This window comes from Drosophila suzukii, chromosome 3 (genome assembly GCF_043229965.1).
Source record: "Drosophila suzukii chromosome 3, CBGP_Dsuzu_IsoJpt1.0, whole genome shotgun sequence".
In the NCBI taxonomy this organism is placed as follows: Eukaryota; Metazoa; Arthropoda; class Insecta; order Diptera; family Drosophilidae; genus Drosophila; species Drosophila suzukii.
Window position 1 is genome coordinate 78,230,333 of NC_092082.1, and position 25,809 is coordinate 78,256,141.

General features: G+C 42.2%; 1 protein-coding gene across 1 annotated transcript; it reads right to left on the reverse strand.

The window, feature by feature from the left end:
* Positions 1-646: 646 nt before the first annotated feature.
* abd-A (abdominal A) lies at positions 647-24,631 on the reverse strand. The gene is made up of 6 exons (XM_070995671.1): positions 23,433-24,631; positions 21,553-22,553; positions 20,167-20,423; positions 16,253-16,300; positions 2,417-2,640; positions 647-2,336 (listed from the first exon to the last, which is right to left on the reverse strand). The coding sequence occupies exons 2-6, from the start codon at positions 22,431-22,433 to the stop codon at positions 1,965-1,967; spliced, it is 1,782 nt and encodes a 593-aa protein (XP_070851772.1). The 5' UTR covers positions 22,434-22,553; positions 23,433-24,631; the 3' UTR covers positions 647-1,964.
* Between the last annotated feature and the right edge of the window lie 1,178 nt (positions 24,632-25,809).

Consider the following 25,809-nt stretch of genomic DNA (forward strand, 5'->3'; position numbering starts at 1 on the left):
CCAAATGAGACTAAACATTAATAATCTTAAACCAAAATTGAAACTGAAACGCAACAAAAACAGAAACGGAAACGGAAGCGGGTACAGAAACGGAAACAGAAACCACTCGGTTTCCAAAAAAGGCAAAAGGCTGTCACCATATCACTCGAAACAGGGGGACCGGGACTTAGAAGTCCCATAGAGAAAAAGATGTGCGCTGGGATTTCTGGGGATGCTGATTTTTGGTGGTGTCTGGTTTTTGGGCAAAACGTGACTTTAACTTTGACTCGACTGCATTTAGTGTTAACCATACTAGATACACATACATTTAGGTATTTATACATACACACATAAGTTCATAGTTGTATATATTTGTAATATATATTCATATATATTTGTTGTCAATAATTGTTTATGTAAATACGCGCTGTGTAAGCCTTCCGCTTCGGTTGTGTATAATAAATAGATTTTGACTTTAATTCAACTTGCAATCCGCGAGGGACTATGCTAGGTAAATTTAATTTCGGGAAGTTTGAAATCTACGTATATGGGTTCTGTCGCCCGTCCTCCCTTCATATCATATCTCCCCCTTCTTGGCCTTCCTCGACAGTTTGTCTGTTGTTGCAACCTTAAGCTAATACGTATTTCAGAGTTTCCTTTCTGTTTGTTATTTTTTTTCGTTTTGTAGATCTGCAGGCCTTTCAATCGACGCCTTTTAGTTTCCTCACTTAATGGTAGTTAATTTAAAATTTTAGTCACTGGCAAACGACATTTAATTTCTCAGCTCCTTCTTACTCCAATTTAGTTTCATGTTTCATTATTATTATTACGTATTTGAAATCGTGATTATGCTTTTGGGTATGTTGCATACCGTTCGTTTCTTACAACTGGTATTTATGGAAATATTTGCGCAATGGTTTTGCTTACTTGTTTACTTGCTTTCGAATTAAGATTAATATGGCATTGAAGAAATCATTGTATTCAAGCGTTGGCATACAACAAAATACAGCAAACACACAGTAAACACATCACTTAAACAAAACATTGGAAGAGGGTTTCTTTTTTTTCGAAAAACATAAACATAAATTTTCCAATAAATAGGTAGATACAAAACGTACGCTCTATAACTCTATAGGTAAGTATCTTTAATCTGTAAGCATATCCATATATTTATGTATTCATATACCGTTTAACATAGTCGAACGTGGCTCTAAATATCGAACTAGGTTATCCTACAGCAGTCGCAAATAATTTTACACTCGAACTCCTCATCGAGTCGCCTTCCCCCAAAGACCGATTCCCATGGAAATTGGCCGATTGGCTGGCAACGGAGTTCTCTGACTATCAAAAATCGCTCATTTCGTCAATATTCATTTATATAGATCGCGTCTCCTGCTAACTCCTGCCTTAAGCATTTACCGCTATTCTAAGTAGTTCAAGTTATCCATTAATATTACTGGGGGCTCTTTTGGCCCAGGGACTCTTCACTTGGCACTGGGGGTTAATTTGCCAATTTTAGGGGTTGGACTGCGTGAAAGGGAAAGTATGGAAGAAATGTCGGATACACAAATGCTCTCACTGGAGATCTTGAAGGTAATCGCATGCGTTGCACTATCAAATAGGCCACTGAACGCGGGAAAACCTTAGAAAGAAACCTCAGATCCAATCCCCATCCGGTGAATCGCCCCTGGGCCATCGAACCCACTCATTTGCGTGTATGTAGGTTGGTAGACTTATGCAACTATTTACTATGTAAAACTTTACGTATTTTAGTTATCGAGTTTATCTTCTGCTTTTCAGCTTGCTATCTCGCGCGTTACACAGACGAGGAGATGAAAAAGAGCGCCCGATCAGCTGATCCTGGCGGTGATCCTGCGGCGGTGGTGGTGGTGGTGCTAGTGGAGCTAGTGGTGCGGCTGGTGGAAGATTGACTCGTTGGCTCGGCTGGGCGGCGGCGACGGCGGCGGCGGTGGGTCAGGGTCAGCTTAGGAGTTGACCTTGCTGACTGCCTTCAGCAGGTCGTGATTGCTCTTGTCCAGGGCGCTCATCATGCCCAGATTGCCACCTAGTCCGCCGCCAATGCCCGGCCCAATGCCGCCCACGCCAACGCCCACGCCCATGCCAAGGCCGAGCTTGAGATCGTTCTGACCCACCACCGAGTGGTGCAAGTGGCCCGGATTGTGTGCGATGATCGAGTGGTGGTCCTGCGGCTGTTGCTGCTGCTGTTGGTGCTGCTGTTGCTGCTGCTGTTGCTGTTGCTGCTGCTGCTGTTGCTGCTGCACTTGCTTGTTCTGCTGGGCGGATTTCATCGTCTCCTGGGCCTTCATCTTCTCCTGCTCCTCGCGATCGCGTCGCGCCTTTAAAACGATTTAGAAAAAGAGGGATACCAAGTTAGTATGGATTGTGTGGCGCCACTGGGAGGAGCTGGTAAACTCACCTGTTCATTTATCTCCTTTACGGCACGCAACTCTTTCTTCAGCTTCATGCGCCGGTTCTGGAACCAGATCTTAATCTGTCGCTCGGTCAGGCAGAGGGCATGTGCGATCTCGATGCGCCTCCGCCGGGTTAAGTAGTGGTTGAAGTGGAACTCCTTCTCCAGTTCGAGGGTCTGGAAGCGAGTGTAGGTCTGGCGACCGCGTCTTCGGGGGCAACCATTGGGGCCTGCGCGGCGGGAAGAAAAGAAAGGAGAAAGTAGCGTCAGATGTTGGTAATGATTTGGTTTTTGGGCAAAGCCTAATGAGCTGCAAAGACGCTGTCAGACAGTCGAAAATGGTATTTCGGACAGCGGCAACACATGTCAGGCGTCGCCACATGATTTGTGCTTGGGGATTGCGGATTGGGGGACTGCTGCACTGCGAATGTCTGGCTGCAAGTTACGAGCCAAAAACAAACAGTTTTTCTGCTTCCAAAAAGGGTGAGCTGGAGGTGAGCTGGAGATCTGAGGCCAGACCCCTGACGTCAGCAGCCGCCGCCCCAGGACACCGACGCCCCGGGGTCCATTCCACGGACCTGATTCCACGCGGTGCGTGGAAGGGTGAAGCAACCGACACCGACTCGCCCAGCGGCAGGTCTCGCCCTGGTGGCCAGCCAGCGCTTTTCCCCGATTTTCCCTGCATTCCTTTCTCTACTTCTATTTTTTGTTCGTTTTTTAAAAGCAATTTTCCATGCTACCTGTGCGAATTTTTTGCGCGACGGTGCGAAGATGCGCCTGGAATGGGCACAGGCTCCGTGTTTATGTTACGGAAATCAAAAATTCGCTATCTACAAATTGCTGTCCCAGTGCCAGCCTAGCAGCAGCCCCTCACTTTTACCCGCTTGCCGTTTTATGGCTTTCGTGTCTCTTGTTTTTTGTGCCGCTGCCGCCTTTTGTGCCGAGTTTTTCTGCTAAAAGGTTTTCTTGTCAACGGCAATTTTTTATGGTTTGCAAGTTGCGACTTTCCAACGGCAACCGGCAGACAAAATAAAAAAAGGGACCATTTTTACGTAATATTATGAAAGGTGCAGATTTTGTAAATCATCCACGGGCTGCAGTTGTAAATCACTGGTATTTTTCTAGTTTCCGTTGCATTTTTTATGAGATTGAGCAGTTGGCAAAATATTTACGGACGGATGAGTCCGTGACATTTGAATTTACCTGAACCGATAAGCAGTTTGGGTGAGTCATAAGTGTAAAAATAAACAAGGAAGAACGCTATAGTCGAGTACCTCGACTATCAGATACCCGTTACTCAAAGGGAAATGGAGATATGCAAGCAGCAAAGCGAAATTAAAATGCGCCACCTACCGGCGGTAGACAGATTTAAGCGTTATGGGCGTTAGAGTGGGCGTGGCAGAATTATTTTTGGATCAATCGATAGGTATTGACGACACCAATACATTTCAGTTAAAATTTTTTATCTAGCATGCAAATTGTGGGCGTCACAGGTTTTCGCGGTTTGTGGGCGTTTAAGTGGGCGTGGCAAACTTTTTTTTAGGTCAATCGATAGGTTTTGATGAGAACAATACATTTCAGTTAAAATTTTCTATCTAGCATCAAAACTGTAGGAGTTACAGTTTTGGGCGGTTTGTGGGCGTTAGAGTGGGCGTGGCAGTCTACTGAAACAAACTTGCGCTGCGTAAGAAGCTCAGGAATCTGTACGCCAAATCTCAATAGCCTAGCTCTCATAGTTTCCGAGATCTCAGCGTTCATCCGGACGGACAGACAGACGGACAGACGGACAGACGGACAGACGGTCAGACGGACAGACGGACAGACGGACAGACGGACAGACGGACAGACGGACATGGCTAGATCGACTCGGCTAGTGATCCTGATCAAGAATATATATACTTTATGGGGTCGGAGACGCTTCCTTCTGCCTGTTACATACTTTCCGACGAATCTAGTATACCCTTTTACTCTACGAGTAACGGGTATAAAAATAACCTAAGTGGTAGATTTTAAAGAGGAAATTGTATTCTGGATTTTGTATTATGCATTTTGTTTTCTATCAACCTATTTTTTTTATAAATTTCTTTCGTTTTCTTTTTTATTAAATCCGTTTTCATAAAAGACGCCTACAAAATCAATTGGTAATTATTAAAATAGCTAAGGGTTTACTAACGGTTTTTACTCTATTGTTTTAAAATGGCCTCAAATTTCCTACAAACCCTTTAGAGAAAAATTAAATTCAAATTAAAGGATTTTAAATTAATTTCTTGTTCCACCAACGCTGCAATTTACTTTTAATTTGAGGAGAGCAGCCATAAAATGGGAAAAGCATTGCTCGGGAAATAGTGGCGGGGAAAGGGGGCGAAAGCAATTTCAATTCTAATCAACCCACCGCACCGCTTTTCCCCCACGATCCTGCGACCAGGAATACCAAACTAATCTAAATTATTTACACGCTACAATGAGCAGCTACAATTCGTCCCATAAATCACGACTCCCAGGACACACGCGCCCCTAAACAAGATTTACGACCCCCGCAATGGCCGCCGTGGCTGTGTGCAGGTGCGAGCGAGATGGCCGATCGCTCGCAGGACGGAGTGATGGAATCCAACATGGCTGCCGCCGAGTCTGCCTTTCGCACAGGTAGACACACACACACTGAAAGGCAGCGTGAGTGAGAGAGGGAGGAAGAGGGAAGGAGAGAGCGTCGGCATGGCAACGCCTGAGTCTTTTTTGTCTGTTAGTGTGAGTGGTGAGTCGGCGCAGCCAAACCGGAATTCCAAAGAGAGCACTCACACACGTGGATGCGGCTGTGGAGTGAAAGGAGAGGAAAGGAGAGCGCTCAAAATTGTTATTGATTTTCCAACGCCACTGCATTTCCACTCAATGCTCGAAAACTATTCGGAAAGCCTTAAATCCGCTTGGGAAAAATCTACAATCGACGGTTTCAATTCGGGTTTCGGATTTTCGAGTGTGTCTGGCTCTGCGGGGGCCTCTCAGAGTTCAATGATCTCTCTCGAACAATGAGGAATTCATTCAAGTTATGGAAGAATATAATTTATATTCTGAAAATATAAGCGGAGTATTCAAAAAATCAGAAAGGTTAAAGGAGTAGGGGTAAGCCTAACAAAAATGTGGATCAAAAAGAGATTTTAAATTAAAGATTTCCAGGAAAATAAAAGTGGTCATTTAATTTGATTGCCAGATTGATGTTTACCTAACGTTTATCTAAACAAACAATGATGCAATTCAATTAAGAACACAAACAAAGCTGAGAAAACATTTAATTAGATAAATAAAATCAAATGTATTTATAATTTGAATTAATCTTGAATCTCCAGTCATAAATCAACAAATAATTAACGTATTCCTCTGCCCATTTTATTTATTTACTCTACACTAGCGTGAGTCATTTTGAAACAGCTGAGTCAGATACTTAGTTTGATCTCATAGTATTCTCTTTTTAAATGAATAAACATAACTTGTTCTTCAATCCGAAGATACAACAGCTATATTTTCCGCCTAAGTTTTAGAGGATTTGATGACTTTCAATTGCGCACTCGTCGGTAAATTAGCTTTAAGTGCTTCGATAGATTTGACAAGCGCTAAGCGGCTATCTTAAGTCTTCAATTTTTTTCCGATTTGATGTGGCCGGTCGAACCGGTCCGTTTCAGAATTGCCAAGGAAAACCATTTTCCAATTAAAAATCAATTAGCGCATCATAAATCGCGGCTGCAATTGACTGAAGCGGCGGTCGAGTAAACAAAACGGCATAAAAGCGGTCTAGGGCCAGAAATCTGTTTCGGAATCGGAGGTGGAAATTCCAGACGCGGTGGCGTTGGCGGGCAAAAATGGAGCGGATCCGAATGGGCTATTCCACTATATCACCCACAGATTGGCCAAGGGAATCCGAGAGGTGACAAGGCGGCCAGGAAAGCCGTCCCAAGGCGCCGCTGTCAACGGTGCAAATGGGCCTGGGAATGGTTATGTTATTTGAACGAGAATGGGAATGAAAATGGGAATGGTTATGGGCCAGACCCGGGGACAGCGTCTATAACAATGAAATTAACAATTAAAAATATTAATAATCATAAACGTAATTGTTCAATAAACAGCGCCGCGTATAAATAAGCACAAAAACATACGAAAACGAGAAGCTGAACAAAAAAACAGCGCAGACTGAAACTTATGATGACATAAAAATCATAAAAACAATTCAAAGCGTACAATAAAGATACACACACACATATACACTCTCAAAGGGGCGGTGTTGTAGGGGGGTTATGGGGCAAAAGCGCCATAGTTTGCCCAAGTATCTGTGTGAGTATCTGTGTGCGCATTCGAAAGTGGTTCCGTGGGGACGCTGACAAGTCTTCGAGTCTTGTTTATCAAGCGACACAAAATTGTACAATAAACAAACATTTTGCCGTACAAGTATTTCGTGTTTAGTGTTTGGCTCCTATTATTTCTCAGCCCATTCCTTTCCAACGTTCTCGTTTCGCTTTCGTTTTCAGTATTCGGTTTTTTTATATAATAAACAAATTTACATATCACTTGACAAAGAACTTTTTGAAACATTGTGGCGTGCTCTAGTCGCTTTGTTGTTTCAGTTGCCGGCAATTAGTTTGAATTTGAATTTGAGTTCCTAGCTGGGTCAAATTGTTTGCCGGCAAATAAATTTCCAGATTTTGCTGCCGTTGACCGTTCAAGTTTTGGGGGAATTGGAATGGGATTTAAGAACTTTTCCCGCCTTCGACTTGTTTGTTGACTTTTGGCGCGCAAATTCCGCTGTGTATTTGTCTTCAAACGGAATTTGTGGAAATCTTGTGGGGTTTCCAATACTTTATGGGAGTGTCTGGGGAATATTTAAATATTGCCGACGTAGCTAAGCAGCCTATAATTTCGGACCAGAGGCATTTTACATTTCAATGGTCTTTTTTATGAACACAAAGATATGAGGAGATTAGAAGATTATGTAAAGAAGCAGTTTACATTTTACAACTATATTTGTTCAAAGTTTGACAATATAAACTTGTTTTTAATGGTTTCTGACGAAGGAAAAATTAAAATTTCGATGAATAAATATATGTAAATGTTTCACCTTTTAAATTAATCAACAAGTTTCTAACAATTCGTTTTGAGGTACAAAAAAAACCGTTAAATCTCTACTATATAAAAACTATTTAATATTTCATTTCTGTGGCAATTTCTAAGAAATCTTCTTCATTAAAACGTTCTATACATAATATGCAGACAAGATACAAATGGGAAACTAGGCAGCCAAAAATGTGTACGCATAGTTATACCATCGTATATTTATCTCGGTTTTGTATCTTTCTGGAAAGAAGAAATTTCACTGGCTGGGTATGTTTTATGCTGATTTGTTTATATTTGGTATGAATTTTCGAAACTAACTTCCCGGATGGCATGTTGAGAGATATATAAACAAAGGGCAGACATTTAACATGCCCGAAGATAAAGCAGCACACTCGCTGAAGTGAGGAATGTTTTTTTGGGGTCGCGAGGATTCCACTGATGGCTCAACAAATTCAGTCGAGGGAGTTCATTGTTTTCTGCGGAGACGATCTTTCGGGCATTTAGCGCAAATTGCAATGTTCCTTGGGTTAAATGACTTCCCCGGGGACTTGTTCTCCGCCCTCGACTTTCAGGGATATGCAAATGCGTGGAATTCTTCGAGCGACGAAGACTAATTAAACTTTGAAAGAAAAGCCGCTTAAACGCTGTTCCGACAAGACTCACGGGCAACATCTGGCGTCTTTGTGTGGCTTTTAGCGAAAAGGGGGAGGATGGGCAGGATGTTCGGGATGTACAGGATATTCAGGATATTTGGGGGTGTGGCAGGTAAGCGCCGCCATTAAATTGCGCTCATGCTCGACTTTTTGGGGGTGGCTAAAAGTGGCAGCAACTCCCGGCTGCCATTGCAAATAATTTATGTTTATTAAATTTATTTAAATTTAATCAGTCGCACAGGCATTTCATACGCCAGAGGGCGAGGCAAAGTGGGTGGTGTCTTGTTTGCGGAAAAACCTGGCTGTGGAAAAGCCAGCGTTAGGGGGATGCTTCTTCTGCAATTTATGTGCAGCGCGTTGCCAATGTTGTTGTTTGTGCTATCAGATCTGCCACGCCCCCAACTCCCACTTCCCATTTCCCCTGCTAATTGTGTGCTTAATCTTGGAAAATATATGGCAAGCTGTCGCTGTCTGTTGTGTTCTATTCTGTTGTATTCTGTTCCGTGGGCGAAAGCGGAGAAAATTCCTGGCAAATGTTGCAAATACACAGGCTCCTGGGGGATTAATATATTCTCATCAAATATTTCACGCCATTATTGGAATTACTCCTTGTTGTTGCTGTCCTAACTGAAATAGAAGGGATCGGCGTTCTAAGGGAATGGCCTATTAAATTGGTATCATGGTCTTAAAGTACTACATCGAAAGTAAAGGACTAAATGGAACGACAAATAGTTTTGTAAAATAGCTTTCCTTCCACGAGAATTTGTGTTTATATGATTAAACCTCAAGTGAAAGATCCCTGTAAGGTAAGCCCCAAAGAATATATTTAAGAATCTCACATCTTAATTGTGATTTGCTATTTTGTATATTATTCTTTTCAGGTCGAAAGGATAGATTTAAATATCTCACATCTTCATTGTGATTTGACATTTTTGAAATAATTCTTTTCAGATCGGAACATATTTTCAAATCTTTTTTTTTTAAATATTTTCTGCATGTTTTAGGTCTGTTTTTTTTTGGGTCATATGTTACTATCACCAAAATCTTTTCAAAGCATTCTTACCGTTGCATTATCGAATGTAATGAATGTTCTCATATGTTTTTCCCATTATCTCGCCAGATAACCATTTGCAGGGCCGAACTCTCCGATATTCGCAATGTATCCCAAAAAGTGCAGACAGCCCTTAATTTTCACTCAAACCAGGAGCCATGGTAACTCGAGCCAACATGGTAACAGCCCGAGTTTTCCTTTTCCTTTCCCCGATTTCCTTTTCGCACACAGAGAGAGAAGAAAGGAGAGAGAGAAAGAGATGGCGAATAACGGCAACGGCAGCCATTAGAGCCATTCACCCTTACTGTCTTTATGGCATTTTTAATCTCGTGGGTGGTTGGCGGCACAACCTTACCGCCCATCGCCCACCTCCCACCGCCCCTGGCATTTTTTGCACGCACTGCAAACACGAGGGTGTGATAAGACAAAATACCCAACATAAATGTGAAAAATATATGGCCAAAAGTGAAAAGGGAAAACGGAAGAAGCCAGCCGCAGAATGTGAGTGTGTGTGTGCTTGTTGGTGGGGTTGGGGTTGGCGGAAAGCCTTGCCAAAAGGAAACCGGAAAAATCAGACTTTTCTGGCCCCCCTCTTCAGAAGTGGTTTCAATAAATTTGTTGGCCCACCCGGAGGGAGGGGAAGAAGCAGAGTTCCGGATGGGGAGCCCAACTAATTTTGGACGGACGGACAGCTGTGGAGCATTTGTAGCGATGGCCTATAAATGGCATTAGGCGTCTAGAATTGGTAATCCGCAAGATTTTTGCAAAAGGCGTCTGCACCAGGCGTTTTTTCTCCGGGGGACACGTGTCGCCAACTGACCGCAACTCGAGCACCCTCATCGAATCCCCGTATCTGTATCTGAGACCCCGACTATATATTTCCGTATCTGTTTCTCTCCGCTTTTCTATTCTCGTCTGTGCCCAGCAATTTAATTGCAAATGAAAGGCGTTTAATGTGCGCCGCCTGCGATTAAAATCGCCGCGAATCGATGCGACACAATCAACGGCCATTCAATGATCACAATGAAGTGGCGCCAAAGCGACTCTTTGTATATGTGAGTGGAATTAGTTGTCCTGTATCTGTATCTGTGCCTGGAAAAGTATCTGCAAGTGAGAGAGTTGGCATTCGGTGGGTGGCCGGGTTCATCAACACTTTTTGGCTTCTTTGTTAAGGGTTTTTTTTCGGTGGATAAACAAAGACAAAGGGCAATGGGTAACTAACACATAAAGAAGAACTCTAAGGCCGTAAAAATACTCTTTACATTTAAAATCAACATTTAATAAGTTTAATTTTTTATATTTTTAAGTGTTTCTAAATCTGTTGCCTGCACATTAATTTTTATGGAGCTAATTTGAATACAATCACAAAATTTAATAGCAAAACTCACACCCCAAAGTATATCCCATAATGTGATTAATTATTCTGTCGAGCACTGACAAATTTTATCTATTTGCCACCCAAGTAACATATAAAACCCTTCGAAAGTGTGATGTGTTTTCACAAAGCTAAGATACCCTTCTGCACAAGATGAAGGGTACCAAAAAAGGTTTTGAAGCACTAACCCAACTGCAATTGGCCTCGTCTTGCCCTTTGGACGGCTCATTGGCTTTGGCATTTTGGGAAAGGCGAGGAAACTGAATTGAAATTGATTGCCTTCATTGGCTGCCACCGCCGGTTTCTTTTCTTCTTTCTCCTTTTTTGTTTCTGCTGCCGTTTCCAAGTTCATTTGGTCGTTCTATGAACCTTGGCAAGCATTATATCGACTTTTATTGAAAATACATATAAATTGAGCCAACTGCTTTCCACTGAGAACGCATTTTGATATTGTTTTTTGGTGTTTTGTTTGCTTTGGTTGGGTTTTCCTTGCCTTTTTCGGGCCCGTTTTCCCAACTGCGTTCACAGCCCAGTGCACACGGGTCCAAGTAGTCGGATATATATACGTACATATACCTATTCCTATTTGGTGAAAACAAACACGAACTCCGCATTCCTATTCCCATTCGAATGCAGAACTCGGGGGCAGATGTCGGCCATAACTTAGATTGCGTGGGCCGACTAGAAACGATGACGTATTAAAACGCCATTCGGGGAAGCACCCCCGCCCCCATAACTTTTATCCCCTCTCTAATCCCCACACCAATTTCCCCGCAAACGAGAACGTGACACTTAAATTCGTATAAAAAGCATCGATCGATCGATGCGGGTTCTATATTTACCTAGGCGTGTGCATAACTCATGCTTATCCCCCTCGGTTGGGAATTTCATTATAATACCCACAGAAAAACCCCCCTGTTTAGTTTTCCCCCCTCGAAATGCCAAGGTGTGGTCCTGTGGGCTCCTGAGGAATTGATTGTTGTTTTTACTGAGTCTTCTCCGCGAGTCTCCGTTGCACCGCAGACCGCAGAGAATGAACCTCACTTATTAGTCTTTCCCATCTTGAACTTCCCTTGGAATTCTTCTTGGCTGACAAACTTGATTAATGGCTCACACACACTCGCACAGTTGGCCTTTTGTTAATGGCTGCACGAGAGTAATTTGAGAAAATGGTGGCTGATGCTGTTTCTTCTGCTGCTGCTGCCATGATCCCAGATGAAAAGTCTTTTGTCACCGACAGGTTTTTATTTCCCCCATTGTTGGGCTGTGCCCTTTCAAGTTTCTTCCATTCACAACTAGTGCATACGAAGCTCTAGCGGAGTAACTCCAATTACCTGAATTGCTTCATTAGGAAAGAGAACCGAGGGAACGGAAGGATTCCCACAAAAGCCAACAACTGGAATAACGAGTTCCTTGAGGGGAGGGTTCCCAAAAACACAATAGGCCCCGAATTTTCTTTATTCCCTAGGTGTAATCGAGGAAAAATTCTTCGGAATTGTAGCGTTGAATGGTGTCGAAAATATACTCATAAATTTTAAAGAATGTTTAAAACTTCTATTTTTTAAAAAATATTTATTCGAATTTCAATAACAATAAGGTCCTAATAAAATTATTTAATTAATTAGCTAAAGTAAATTCCTAATCTAAAGTAATATGTATCTTTAAATGCAATTACCGCGTTACCACTCACATTACCCAATGACTATGGCGCATCAAAGAGAACTGAGTGCATCGTAAACACTCTAATCTCAGCGATTAATCAGAAGAAATAATAAATTTAGCCGCAAGAATGGCACAAAAGAGTGCATTAACCGACACCGCCAGCGACTTGTTTAATTTCGCGATTAAATTAATATTAACTACTCTCTGTCTTCAAATTTATCGCAACAGGAAAGTCGGGTGGAAATGGTCGCAGTCACGCATTGCACGCGAGGCGGAAAATGGAAAACTGCGAAAATGTCGCACGCCAGAGCCAAGTTCTAAATAAAACTTTTGTGTAAATTAAATATATACATACGCTAATGGAAATGGGTGAAGTTTGCCTACTGATGGTTTTGTTTGTTCTCATATGTGTGCACGGTAAGAAAATATGTATCAAAATAATAAAGATGTGCCAAAATCTATATTATATTTGTACTTTTTCTTGATCAAACAGCCGAGTTTCTTAAAAATATTTTGATAATGAGTTAAGATATCATAAATTGCACTTCCAAATAGGAGTTTGGATAGTATTTTTCTAGCCGTGTGCCATGTTAGAGGGGAATAAACTTTGATTAAGCGGCGTCGATGGGCGGGGATGGAGTCGGCAATTGTCTGTGGAACGTGTGCGCTTTTAATTTGATTTTGTCTGGGCCAAATTTACATGTCTGTCGGCCCGTTCCGAGTGCCGAAAATCCGCGCCAGTCTGGCTGCCATTTTGTCCTTGTCTGTCGGCCTGTCGCCCATCGTGGTCCCCCGCGCCGGATCCTTGAAATCCAAACCCCTTTTTGCCAATTTGCGGCACTTGGGCATTAAAACCGCAGATTAACAGCCGCACGGGGTAGTTAAAAAAAGAGCAGCAACAATACCCAGAGAAACGTGTCATTTTGAATTTTCCGCAGCCGCAGGGCAAAATGGAAAAAAAAACCGAAAAAATTAAAACAACGACAGAAAACGTGCCGATAACACGGTGTCGCACACTCCCCCCCTCCCCCCATAGAAAGAGATAGAGATAGAGAGAGAGAGAGAGCAAATGTAAATACAACAAGACCAAATAAAAAAGAGGAAAACAGAAAACACAGGGAATCGGAAATTAAACAAAACCGAAACGAAATGGAATTCGCTTATCGCGCCTCATAAATTAACCCTTGCCAGCCGTCGTCCATGTTTCGAGCGAGATAGCACCACAGATGCAGACAGAGAGAGAGAGGGATGCTAAGTGGGTGGGGGTGGGGGTGCGGGTGCTGAGGGATCTTAACCCCACTGCGGGATCAACGTTTATCTGCGAGATGGCGGAACTTCGCGCCCCCAGAAAACCCCTGCCAATGACATTGATCGTCGCCACAATTGAATTTAAACATTGATATTGCATTGATTCTAAAGCGAGACGAGTTCAAATCCAGAGACAGTACTTTGGATTCAGAAAGAGACGGCCAGGGACGAGAAGAAAGAGAGGGTCTCACACATAGATAGAAAGGTCTTTGTGGCAATCACTCAATTCCCCGGCGGGCGTGCTTATCGCGAGCCGCAATTATGGCTTGTAAAATTAATAAAAATAATATATTTTATTATTCCATTCGCGCCGTTATCGCTGTACGGGGAATGCAAATAAATTATGCCACAAAGATAGATAGTCACTTTGTCGACTTTGCAAAGAATTAAGTGATTTGTTTTTAGAAAATAGCTAGGCAATTAATTGTAAGGCTTGAGGAGACAATTTACATATTTTAATAATACCTACAGAGAACTAAATTATTTAATTGCTGAAAGTAAGTTGTCATACTTAAGAAGACTTGTAGAAATATTTCTGTTTATATTATAAATCTTTTTAGCGATTCTTGAATTCTTTGAATAAAATATGATGACTTGGAGGCAATAAAAACCAAACATATATGGCCTTTTACTACGTTTTTATGGCATTTGTTTAAATAATTATTATTTGTTATTACGTGTGTGGGTAAATCTTTTAAAGTGATTTGTTATTTACGCAACTTGAGCATGTTTATTATGGATATGTTTAGTTGTGGAATTTTTTAGCCAAAAAAAATCTATACGAATCTAGTAAGACGACCTAAAAAACGCTATTCTCTGCTGATCCTTAGATTGTAAACCTAAACCCTAACAAAAAACTACCACCGCAATCTATTCAGAATGGCAACTGAAACTCGGTGAGTTAATTACTTGTCAAACAGCGGCCGTTAGTGCTGTAAATTGCCCGAATGACTCCGCTCAACGCCAACGCCAGTGATTTATTTACAAAACAAACATCAGAGGATCGCCAGTGGCTAAGGGGGAACCCGGGGGCCTTCAACCCGCTCGAATATCAAACGATCTGTGACGCCAAAAGCTGAGCCGTGGCACGTACTTCTGCGGCACCGAACTCCGGCACGAACGCTCCGATTTCATTCCAAGGGCCAAAAGACTGAAGACCAAATGCTAAAGAGCAGAGGACCAGCGGGCAGGGCTCCAGACCGAAAAACCAGCAAACCAGACTATTGGGACATTGGCCGCAATGTTTGCCCAGTGGTCGAAGGCAATTAAACGGCTCGCAATTACATGCCACACCAAAAACAAGGGGTAGATTGTTAATGTCGCCGGGGGACCACTCTGCGTATGCGCAATGTACACACTTAAATGGCTGAATTCATTTCCTAATCGATAAAAAAATCACTGTGATTTTTAGTGTCGCTTTACTAGCTTCAAAATTATATTTAAAAATGTATTAAATTAAATATGAATAAATTCAAGTAATAATAATAATAATAATTCAAGTTATAGCAATTTTGTAATCTCACAACTTTGTAAAATTGCAAAAGTGTTTCTATATCCTAACCCATTTAATTTATTTATCATCCCCAAACAACGCTTTGTTCAATTAGGCATTACAGTCAAATACTAATTGTAAATTGGAAATGGGACCCGCTTTAATCACGGAAATAAACTAGGCGGTGAATTAATAAACACACATTGGTTCCCTATTGTTATTCGACTACATGCCCTATTCAAACCCCAACTAATGGGAGGCGCCATTAAGTCAAGTGAAATGTGAATGGGCATATAGATGGGATCGGGAATGTGAATGCCGATTAATGACCGGCCATTGTAACCGGCAATTGACAGTGGCTACTCGTGTTTGCGGCTGCCCTTGTCGTTTGTCGCACTAATTAAACGCGGTGGTGATTCGCCAAACAATCAACGCCATTATCGGGCCCATAAAACGGGGATCGGATCGTTCGGTAGTAGTGGCCTCAACATTACGATCGTTATGCACGGCACAAGACCATGCGTAAAATCGTAAATAGATCATAAAACGCCCATAAAAAGACATTTAACGAGGCCCAGAACAGGGGACCCATCGCAGATCAACGATCGTACAAATCGATCAATCGAGAGCAGGTTTGAGTGAGTTTTTCTGGTAGAGTCTTGAGGTATTCGGCCAATTGTTATGGAAAGCAGCAGCATGAATTTTGGGGGGCCTCAGCACTACGGACTGGTGATTTACGATCTTGGACGGGTACTTGACCGGCATGGTTGAGTTATCGGTGCAACTTTCACGGAGTTGGCCAAATTAACATAGAGAGCGAACAGTTGCCGGATGTCTAAACCTTTCGCTGACCATTGTCCAGTCTCGGATATTTGCCAGAAAATGACTCCGATAAACAATGAAATTGCACAATGAATAGGAAGATACAAGAAACAAAGGATGAGGGATTTATGACAGGACAGCGGGAGTCATGTGACGAATGAGTTTGGAAGATTGCAGGCTGCATTTTGCAGAGAAGGGTTTGTTCTTTCGTTCGGCGGGTGAAAGTAGCAGGTAAATCATATTTTTCAAGGCCATCCCGGCAGGCCTTAAAAAACTGCCTACCCCGTCATATTCCACGGCTTGTTAGAGCGATAACCCATTGCCATTTCAATGCCAGTCGGGATATTAACTTCAAGGGTTTCCGGTTAATTGCGGTACTTACCGTTGAAATCGCCGCAAACGACACGCTCGAAGGGGCTTCCCATCCAGTCTGAAAAGGCAGAGAAAAAGAGGAAAATAATTAATTTTTGGTTTTTCTAGCATTTTTTTCTTAGCTGCTAAGGAGTTGTGCCCCCCATATGTGTTCTGCTAATGCGAAATTCCGCACCAACAGCCTTGAGCACATCCCGCTGAGTAATGGAGCGACGATCCCTCAAATCATATGTGTCCACTGCCCCCTTGGTCGTTTGTGCCACATGCCACATGGCAGCCTCAGCTTTCATAAACCACTCAATCGGGCCGTTTTCAATTTAGTTGTCAGCGCCGGCCACAAAAAGCAGAATTAGCCGCTGCAGTCGGCAGTCAGTGGACCACCGGCCAAGTGAACCTCCGGCCAGTTGAACCGGCTCCGCTTTTAAGTAGACCACGATGTATCTGTATCTGTATCGATACAGAGGAGGAGATGGCGGAGATATGGAGAAAATACTGGGCAAGATACTGGAAATGGTGGCGGGGCAAGGAGATGACTGCGAGCCAACGACCAGACCGACTCCTCCTAATTAATAAGCAGATGAAGCTGCTCTCGGCATCGTTGGCGCATTTTTAATTAAAATACATAAATTTCTGTGCATTCGCCTGTCGTTGTTGCCACTTTATTTGACACACAGACGGACCGACAGACAATCTCTAATATGTAAAAGATTCTGCAGGCCGATGATTGCACAATTTATGGGCCAGACGTTTCTTATCTTGCCAAGGCAGTATTCTGTGTACACATAGAGATAGCAAATGAAACATTAGGATACTTTTCATTAAAAAATAGTGAGAAACCATTGGGTCCTACGGAAAAATAAAGTCTACAACTTGGAAAATCTTTAAATTAAGTGAAACATAAAAATTAAAAAAAAAAATATTTTAATGTTATTTCTTTAACATCAAAAATATTTAATTTTATATTTAAGCCTATATGATGCAGTACCATCTTTCAAGATCATGTTTCTTCATCAAAAAAAAACATAGTCTTAAAAAAATATTTTTAAGTATTTGTATTTTGTATTGTAGAGCCTAAAACTATGTCTTCATATCCGCCAGTGTACTTCTTCCCCATTCTCGCTTCCCTTTCTGCACAGCACGTGCTGAGTTTGCGAATTCGCAGAGTGGAAGGCGATGGGAAAAGCTTTTGCCATTTTCATGCTTTGTCGGGCTGCGCTTTTCCAGATAATTAAGAAAAGTTAACCTCTTTGCTTTCTTATCAGCATAATCAGGTGCAGGCGCGCCGCTCCAACCATTTTCCAGCATTTCCCTCTACTCCCCCATCGTGCCCCTTTGGCAACATTGTTGATGTTGCTGCCGGAGTCGGTGCAACGATGTGAAAATGAAAATTCATTCAGACGCTTTGGCGTAAAATATTAAAATTCATTAGTTAAATTGCATTTGGCAAGCATTCAGCTGTAAAACGTTGCCGTTGTTGCAGCAGCAATGGTTGTTGCTGCAGTTGCTGTTGCTGTTGCTATTGCAGTTGTTCATGTTGCTGGTGCGTCCGGGTCTGGGTCTTGGTCTTCGTCTCTGAGTTTTTTGGGTGGGTTCGCAGGCTTGGCAAAGTGAAAGCCAAACGAACACAGACTTTTCCCAAGGAGGAGAGACGATTCTTGTGCGATTCACATGCAACTATGGGATATATACATATACCTATATGTATTTGAGCAACTTTATGTATAGTGTGTGCATTTAAGGAGCGGAGGATAAACGAGGGGCTGAAGGGGGGACTGCGTCGACGTGTCGCGCACTTGGCTGCCATAATGGCGTCATGCTCGTATTTACTTTCATCGCCGCCAGTCGCGTCTCTATGATCTCGTTGACAATTTTATCGCCTTGGCGCTGTGAGCGGGAGATATGCAAAATATTTCATTGTGCGAAATACCGTTTATCTTCCCAACCGGCCGATACGGCGCGTTTTTTATTCAATTCTATACTTTTAGCGTCAACAGGTTTGGCCTGCAGATGGTATGTGTGTATCTATTAGCTTGTCGGCCAAAGAGGTGTGTTTGCCACATATGTATTCATATCTTTTAGATTCTTACTAGGCCAGAAAAGCCACTAAAACATTGGAATTGATTTTTAATCTGCATAGATTAATAAGAGCCCTGATAATCGATCTATTGACACCCAAATCGGGCTAGTATTCAAATTATATGTTTTTATAGAAATGCAAAAAAAAATTATTCATAATTTTTTTAATGATAATACTGCATAAACTTGGAACAAATAAGCTCATACTTTCTTATTTAACAATGCCATAATTTATTATATGTCTGCTAGATCGTTAATTTATAATTACTCATACTGTTTAATTAACATGCCTATGCAGTAAATTCAAATGAAATCCCAGTGGTTCCCAGTAAATCCATTGGCTGATCTTTTCTCTACATAGACAACCGATGTGCAGTCTATAACTCAGGCCAATTGACAGTCTATTCATATGGTGTCTGCCATTAATCAGGAGGCATTCAACCCGCGGGGCAGTGTGGAAAACTGAATTCGTTCAATTTCTTCTTGTGCACTGTGGAAATCGAGTGGCCGCCTCAGAAATGATAAATAAATCTTCTCTGGTGTGCAAAAATGCGCGGAAAAAGGCGAGCGGATCGCGTAAATTAAACTGACCCACATAAATTTGAAGCGAGTTCGCTCGTACTACGTTAGCCGCATAAAAAGATCGGCGTCCGAAAAGTATCTGTATCTCTATCTCTGTATCTGTATCTTTCGGTGGATATCTGGATTTCGTATGCGCGGGGCACATCCCAGTGGCTTTTTTTTTGGTTTTTGGCTTTTGGTGTGTGGGGCAACCTTGAGGCTATTTAAATTACAAATCGACGCGCCAAACAACACGACAGACAAGAGAAGCATTTTTCAAACTATTTTCATTTTTATTTACTGCCAACTTTTTAGCTCTTCGCTCATTTCGTTTTCGGATTGGGATTCGAATCGCGCTGGAAGACTTATGCGAAATAAACGACTTGGAAGTGCCCCGCAAAGTGTTCATTATGGATTGGAATTGGAGGCGGAATGGCGGTGGAAATGGGAATGCTTTTGGAGAATGTTTGCGCCACGTTTATCTATTGTTTATATGAGCTTCGGTAATTGGCTCAGAGTAACCATTCACACCACTGCACTTAAGAAAAACGTTTAGAAAATTGTAGAGAAATATTGTTGGAATATAACATTTTATGTGCGAGCAATATTCTGAGTTTTATTATGAAGAATCTTTAAATAAGATTTATGTGAAAAATAATTTGATTAAAAATACAGATTGCATTGCTCAAGTTAATCTAAAATACAATAATTTTTGAATTCTTTCAAATTTAAATACATTTTATCTTTTATTTATAGCTTCTAAATTTGTTTTCCTTTTCAGTGTAAGTGGCCATGATTTATAAGTACACAAAATTCTAAAAGATCGTTTTGTTGATCGTGAAGCGAATTTATTCTTGATTTAAGACGATATACATTCCTTGAAGTACATGGTTTCCTTAAGACTTTATTATGATTGGCATGATTTATTTTAAAAATTGTGGATAGATAGACTCTTGAATTTATATTCAGTTTGTTTGCCAAAAAGTAATAAATACTTAGAGTTGCTATAGAGTGATTCTTGACCTAAGATGCTCAATGAAGTTTTAAAGATGATTATTTATTTTGTAAGATTTTTGTTTTAATACGAAAAATTCAGAGTTGTAATATAAGATATATTTTAAATTAGATTTTATTCCCTGCGATAGACCTCTTTTGAAATGGGTTGGTTGTTAATCTTCCCCACGACTTGTACAGATTTAGTGATCCTGTTTTTGGATGCTGTTTTTTCCCCTTCATTGCTTATATATACGATTCCCCCCGAGATCGTCTCAGCGATCGTTGACTCACCTGTAAGCGTCATCCACGGATACCTGGGCAGATCGGCGATACCGGCTCCGCCCGCTCCCCCTGCCCCCGGCATCACCCCGGAGGCGGGCTGTGTGCAGGCGTTGCCCAGCGAGTCCACTCCGATCGCTCCGGCACTGGCCGCTGATACCGCCGATGCGGCGGCGGTGGCATGTTGATAGAACTGGGCGAACTGCGCGGATGCCGAGGCAGGTACGCTCATCGACTGGTAGCTGTTCATCACGGTGTCAGTGTACCTGCTGCAGGTGAGAAAGAGACGGTAGGTTAGGTTAGCAACGTGCTTCGGTGACCCCTACTCCCAGAACCATTTCCACTCGAACTTCCTGTCGAAAGTCAAATGCTAATGAGTTGCCCATTTGCATTTCCCATTCCCCCTTTCCCACTGCGGTTGCCTCTAATTGCACACTAATCCCGAACACGCCCACGCACAGCAGGGTTCACTGTACATGCACAGTGGTACGTACTAATATGCAAATGGCCGCAGCGGAAGGTCAGCGTGCGTGCGAATCTCGTGACCAGCGACAAATTGCCAGCGGCCACCGCAGGCTGCTCTAATTTTCCGACTTTATGGCCATTCAATATGAATGGCCGAAGGGAAAATGGCCATGGTCAGGATCCGGGGACCCGATAATTAGAGCGCATTCGAAACGGATTTGCGGTTTTGCGGTATTTGCTGATTTTGCTGAAGGTCTCGACAGGCATTTCCGCTTGCCAAAATGAGAGCATGCGAAATGAGTTCTTGGAAACTGACTCAATGAACCTTTTTTAAATATCTTTGAAAAAGGTTCTTCAAACTCTTGAACCAAAAGTGGTGGAAAATAAGCTTTTTGAAAAATTGTTAAGTGTAGTTTGAGATGAGTTGTATTATGTTATTAAAACCTTGTGAAGAAAATCAAAGGGTGCTGCGAACAGAAAAAAATTAATTAAGACAGCACTTGAACAGCACTTAACAAAAAATACCGCACGAGAGGTACTTTGAAAAACTGCCGGTCACCCATAACATGAAAAACCACTGGCGAAGAGAATATGTCTGGAAATGTCAACCTATCTTCTAGAACAATAAAATATGATGTTTTATTCTTAGTATGAGCTAGTCATAACCCAAAAATGATAGTGATCAGGAAAGTTTTAATATTTTTACAGATATTCTTAGCTAAAGCTTTTTGTTCCTAAGACAATAAGATTGATCATATAGATTGTCCTATTTTTAAAGATCCCACATGGACTAATCTTATTAAACCAAAAATCACTGAAAATTAACGCTCTATCCTTTAGAAATACACTCTATACTCAAAATATTTTTGGAAATGGTAATGGTAAAGGGCTAGTTTCCCATCTTATGTTAATGGATATGGTGATCTGTCTCACCTGCAGGACTTGTCCTCCAGACCTGTGAAGCCGGCCATTCCGGAGAGACCTCCGTGGCTGCTCGGGTGGTTCGACACGTACGGATACATCTTGCTGGTGGGGATGGCAAACGACGAGCTGGCCGCGGCGGCGGCGGCTGCTGCAGCGGCTGCAACGGAACTGGCCGCGGATGCGGACACGGACGCGGATGCGGATCCGGGCGAGTTGTCGTTGAGACTGCGGTGCAGCGACGAACTGCCCGATGCCGAGGGCGACGGTGAGCAGCTGCTGTCGCCCGCTTGCGAATTGCCCGCCGACGGGGGCGTTAGCAGCAGTTGCTGGTGGGCGTGGCCGTGCGAGGCGACGGCAGCGGCGGCTAGTTTGCTGATGTGATGCTGCTGCTGCTGCAACTGAAGGGCAGCGGATAGAGAGGAGTATTGGTGGTGCTGCTGCTGTTGGTGGTGCAGATGTTGCTGCTGCTGGTGGTTCAGGCTCAGGTGTTGCTGCTGCACCTGTGGGTGGTGGTGCTGTTGGAAGGGCGACGACGAGGACACCGGCGAGTGGGGCGATTGGCCCAGATGTTGACTCAAATGACTGGGCGACAGGGATCCTCCGCTCAAATTGAGATTGCTGCTGCTGGGACTGCTGCTGTTGTTGTTGTTGCTAGTGCTGCTGCCACTGGCGTTGTTGGTACTGCTGCTGTTGTTATTGGTGTTGCTGTTGCTATTGCTGCTGCTGCTGGCTGAAACGCTGGCGGAGGCAGAGGCGGCGGCGGCGGCTAGGGCGGCGGCAACTGCTGCAGATGACGAATTCGGGGGGGTGGTGGTTAGGTGGTGCGAACTGATAAACGGCTGGAACTGTGAATACTTTGGCAGCATACTATCGAAAACAAATTTTGACATTGCACATATTTTGCTCTCTGGCCGAGGATCGAATCTTCGGAATTTTGTTCAGTCCACTTTTAGTTCTTTTTTCGTTTCTTCGAGTTCGATTTTTTTTTATCTGAGTCGTTTGGTTAATGGCTAGATTGGGTATTTTGATTTTGATATTTTAAGCATTCTCATTGTGTGGCTTTAACAAATTTTGTTGGAATTCAGCAAAAGCGCATATGGCCTTTAAAAGAAAAGCTGCGACTATTTGTTTAAAAAAAATGGGAAAGCTATATAAATTAAATGCCCCTTTAAAATTGAAATATTTATTTAAAAGAAACATAAGTATTTCCCCTAGTAAAAATGCATTTATCAATGTTCCCCAAGTTCTAATAGGCAAAGCTCGAAAAGTTCAGAAGATCGTCTCCCTCTAAAGTGTCCCATAAAGTTTACAGATTTATAACCCAATATAAAAAGTATTTATGTCTAATCAAATATCCCTTAGTTGCAAATCAACTATTATACTCTTTTGAATTTACTGCCTTATAATCCAATGCAAACTACAATAGAATGACTATATAAATCACTCCCCAAATTGATCGAATTAAAATGTACTAAATGCGAAAATAAACTTGGCGACAAATGTGATAAACAAAGAATATAAAAAATATATAATGCTTATAGAAATGGCTCCCAAAACATAAAAAGAACATTAGCCAAATTGAATATGTTTAGATTGAACATAAATCTTTCGGGTAGCGCGATACAGAACTCAAGTGGAAAATATATGTAATCCTGATGTTTTATATATTTTTTGGTAGATTTCCCTGCACAATGCCAAAGGGTTAGTATGGGAACTATGTACTTATAAGGTTTTCTTAATGGTTATACCCAAATTAGTAGACTATGTGAGATGGCAAATGGTTAGTAGCTTTTTAGATAGATTTAGTGAGATAGAGATATGAAACTTTGCCACCTGCCCGACTTTAAGCTACTTTTCTCGATTCGGAGAAGTGAAATGCATTTCGTTACCTTTCTCGGGTTTTCTCTAGCAAACTTTTGGCGAGCAGTTTGTATTTGCAGCTTTTCTGATTCTCTGTTTCTTTCGCTCGAAGCTGGCGAATTCACAACGAAATTTGTTAAATTTGCATATGGTCTCGGGTTGCGTTGTTGTTGCAGCTGTGGCACAAGTGTGTGTGTTTGGTGTGTGTGTGGCTGGGGTGTGTGTATCTTTTATTTGTTGTAAAAGCAATTAAAATGCGACCATCAATTACGCGGAAATTCGAATGGACGTAGTGCCGGCGGGATTTCGTACGTGTGATTTATAGGCGCGCGATCTTTTTTAATGGCACTCTTGTATTTTTATGGCAGAGCGAGTTTCCCTGCGGCTTTTAACGACTTCTCAAGTGAGTGTGCGTGAGTGTGCCAGGGTGTGCGAGAGTATGTGTGGCCGGAGAAATGCTTTCTCCCTGCGTTTTGCTTTAATTACTTTGTTTAAAATGCCATAAAACACTTTGCAGGTAGAACTATCGAACTCTGGAACAACCGAACCTTTTACGATGTCAACTTTATGGCTTTTTAATTTTTATGCACCGCACACACAGAGAGAGTTAAAAACCGAGTGTTTTGACAGTTTTCTTTCGGTTATTTTGGTGTTTTTTCGGTTCGGATTTCTCGCACAGTATTATATATTTTATGCGCTCTATAACAGTTAAGTGACAATAAGCCGGCGGCCGAAACGGAACAATAAACACGGCGAATCGGAAACTGAATCGTACAGCCAGTCGTATAGTCGTATGGTCGTATAATCGTATAATCCGATTCGGAATCGGAGGGCCGAGAATCCAAAGAGTGGAGAGCTGAGTTCCGCAGACACTACTGCGCGCCACGATAATAAATATTATAATAAAACGAAATTTTTAAAAGAGTATAAAAATTTCGTGTAATTGGTAATTCTTGCTGCCGGCGCGAGCAGCGACGTTGGCTGTGGCAGCGGCTGTGGCAGCGACGGCGGCGCTTTGAGTCGTTGGAGACTTTGAGTTTTGTCTGTCTGAGGGGGTTTTCTTTAGTATTTTGTTGTTGTTGTTGTTGCTGCTGTTTCTATATTTTTTGTTTTGGGGAGACCGCTTTACGCGCGAGAAGAGAAGCGAAAGCGAAGGCCGCTGCGAAACGTCGAGCGTTGTGGCGTTACGAGCAGCGAAACGTTTATGGCGCAATACAAAAGCCATGCGAGCGTTCTTATGGGCAACTGGATGCTGAGTTTGTGACAATTCATTTTGGCTCACTCGCCGGACGTCGAATTCACTCGACGTCGACCGCAGCAGCGGCGGCAATAAGAAAGATGGCAGCGCAGCCAGCTTGTATGGCTGACCTGCTCTCGCTCACCCTGCTCTCGGCGCGCAGCATGGCCACTGCTCGCGCCTTCTCTCTCTTTCGCATCATGGCCGCCTCGCCTCGCTTGAGTGAGTTTTTTCGAGCGCCATTTGAGTGCCTTTTAAGTGCTCTCCTAATTTGCCTCTTTATAACGTGAGAATGAGGCAGTTGAGTGAAACTATTTGAGCCCCGCTTTGAGTGCTATGCTTTTTTAAGTGTTTTATGCTTTGTTTGGCAAAATGTTATTGTTGTTCGAATTACCGTGCATTATTCATTCTGAGCAGCCACCATTGAGTGAGTGCCTTTCGATACAAATTAGCCGAAATTTGTATTTCATTTTTTTATGGGCCCACCCTCTAGTGGCATTACGAAAAATCCATAAATTTCGGGAGATGAAAAACGCCGACTGTGCAAAAAGTCAGCTCTGCTTCTTCACTTTTTCGGCCGCCGCCTTTTGTCCGCCTCTCCTTTCTCTCTTTTCATTCTGTCGCTGGAATTGCTGTTATGACATTTTTATGAAAAATTTCAAATTTACGATTGGAATTGGACAACACACACAAGCATTTCTCCCCTCTCCTTCTCCACTCAACTGCCTTCCCGCTTTCCAGGGGAAATGTGTGCGGAAATAAAACGAATCTGCAATTTCTTAACTTATCCACTTGGAGAACTTTGCTATCTGACATTGTAAAGGATAGAGGGAGAATGAAAAAGGATAGGGATTGAGTGAAATGCTGAACTAAAACTTTTCGGAAGTACAAAAAATATTTATTAACTTTATAAATAAGTTTCACAATATAAAAATATTTTAAGCAAACATTTTTTTAACAAAAAAAGTAGAATTTAGTTTTGGTTTTGATTAATTTTTTTACTTTGTCATTAGTGTATAAGTTGTCGAAAAATATTTTGAAATGTGTACCGCACATCAGTTTTGTCCATTTCCATAATCTATATTTCCAAGAAACAATTATTTGTCTGAAATAAACTTAAACAAATTTGAGATAAAAATATTTCTTTGTTGTTATTTTTATTTTTGTGT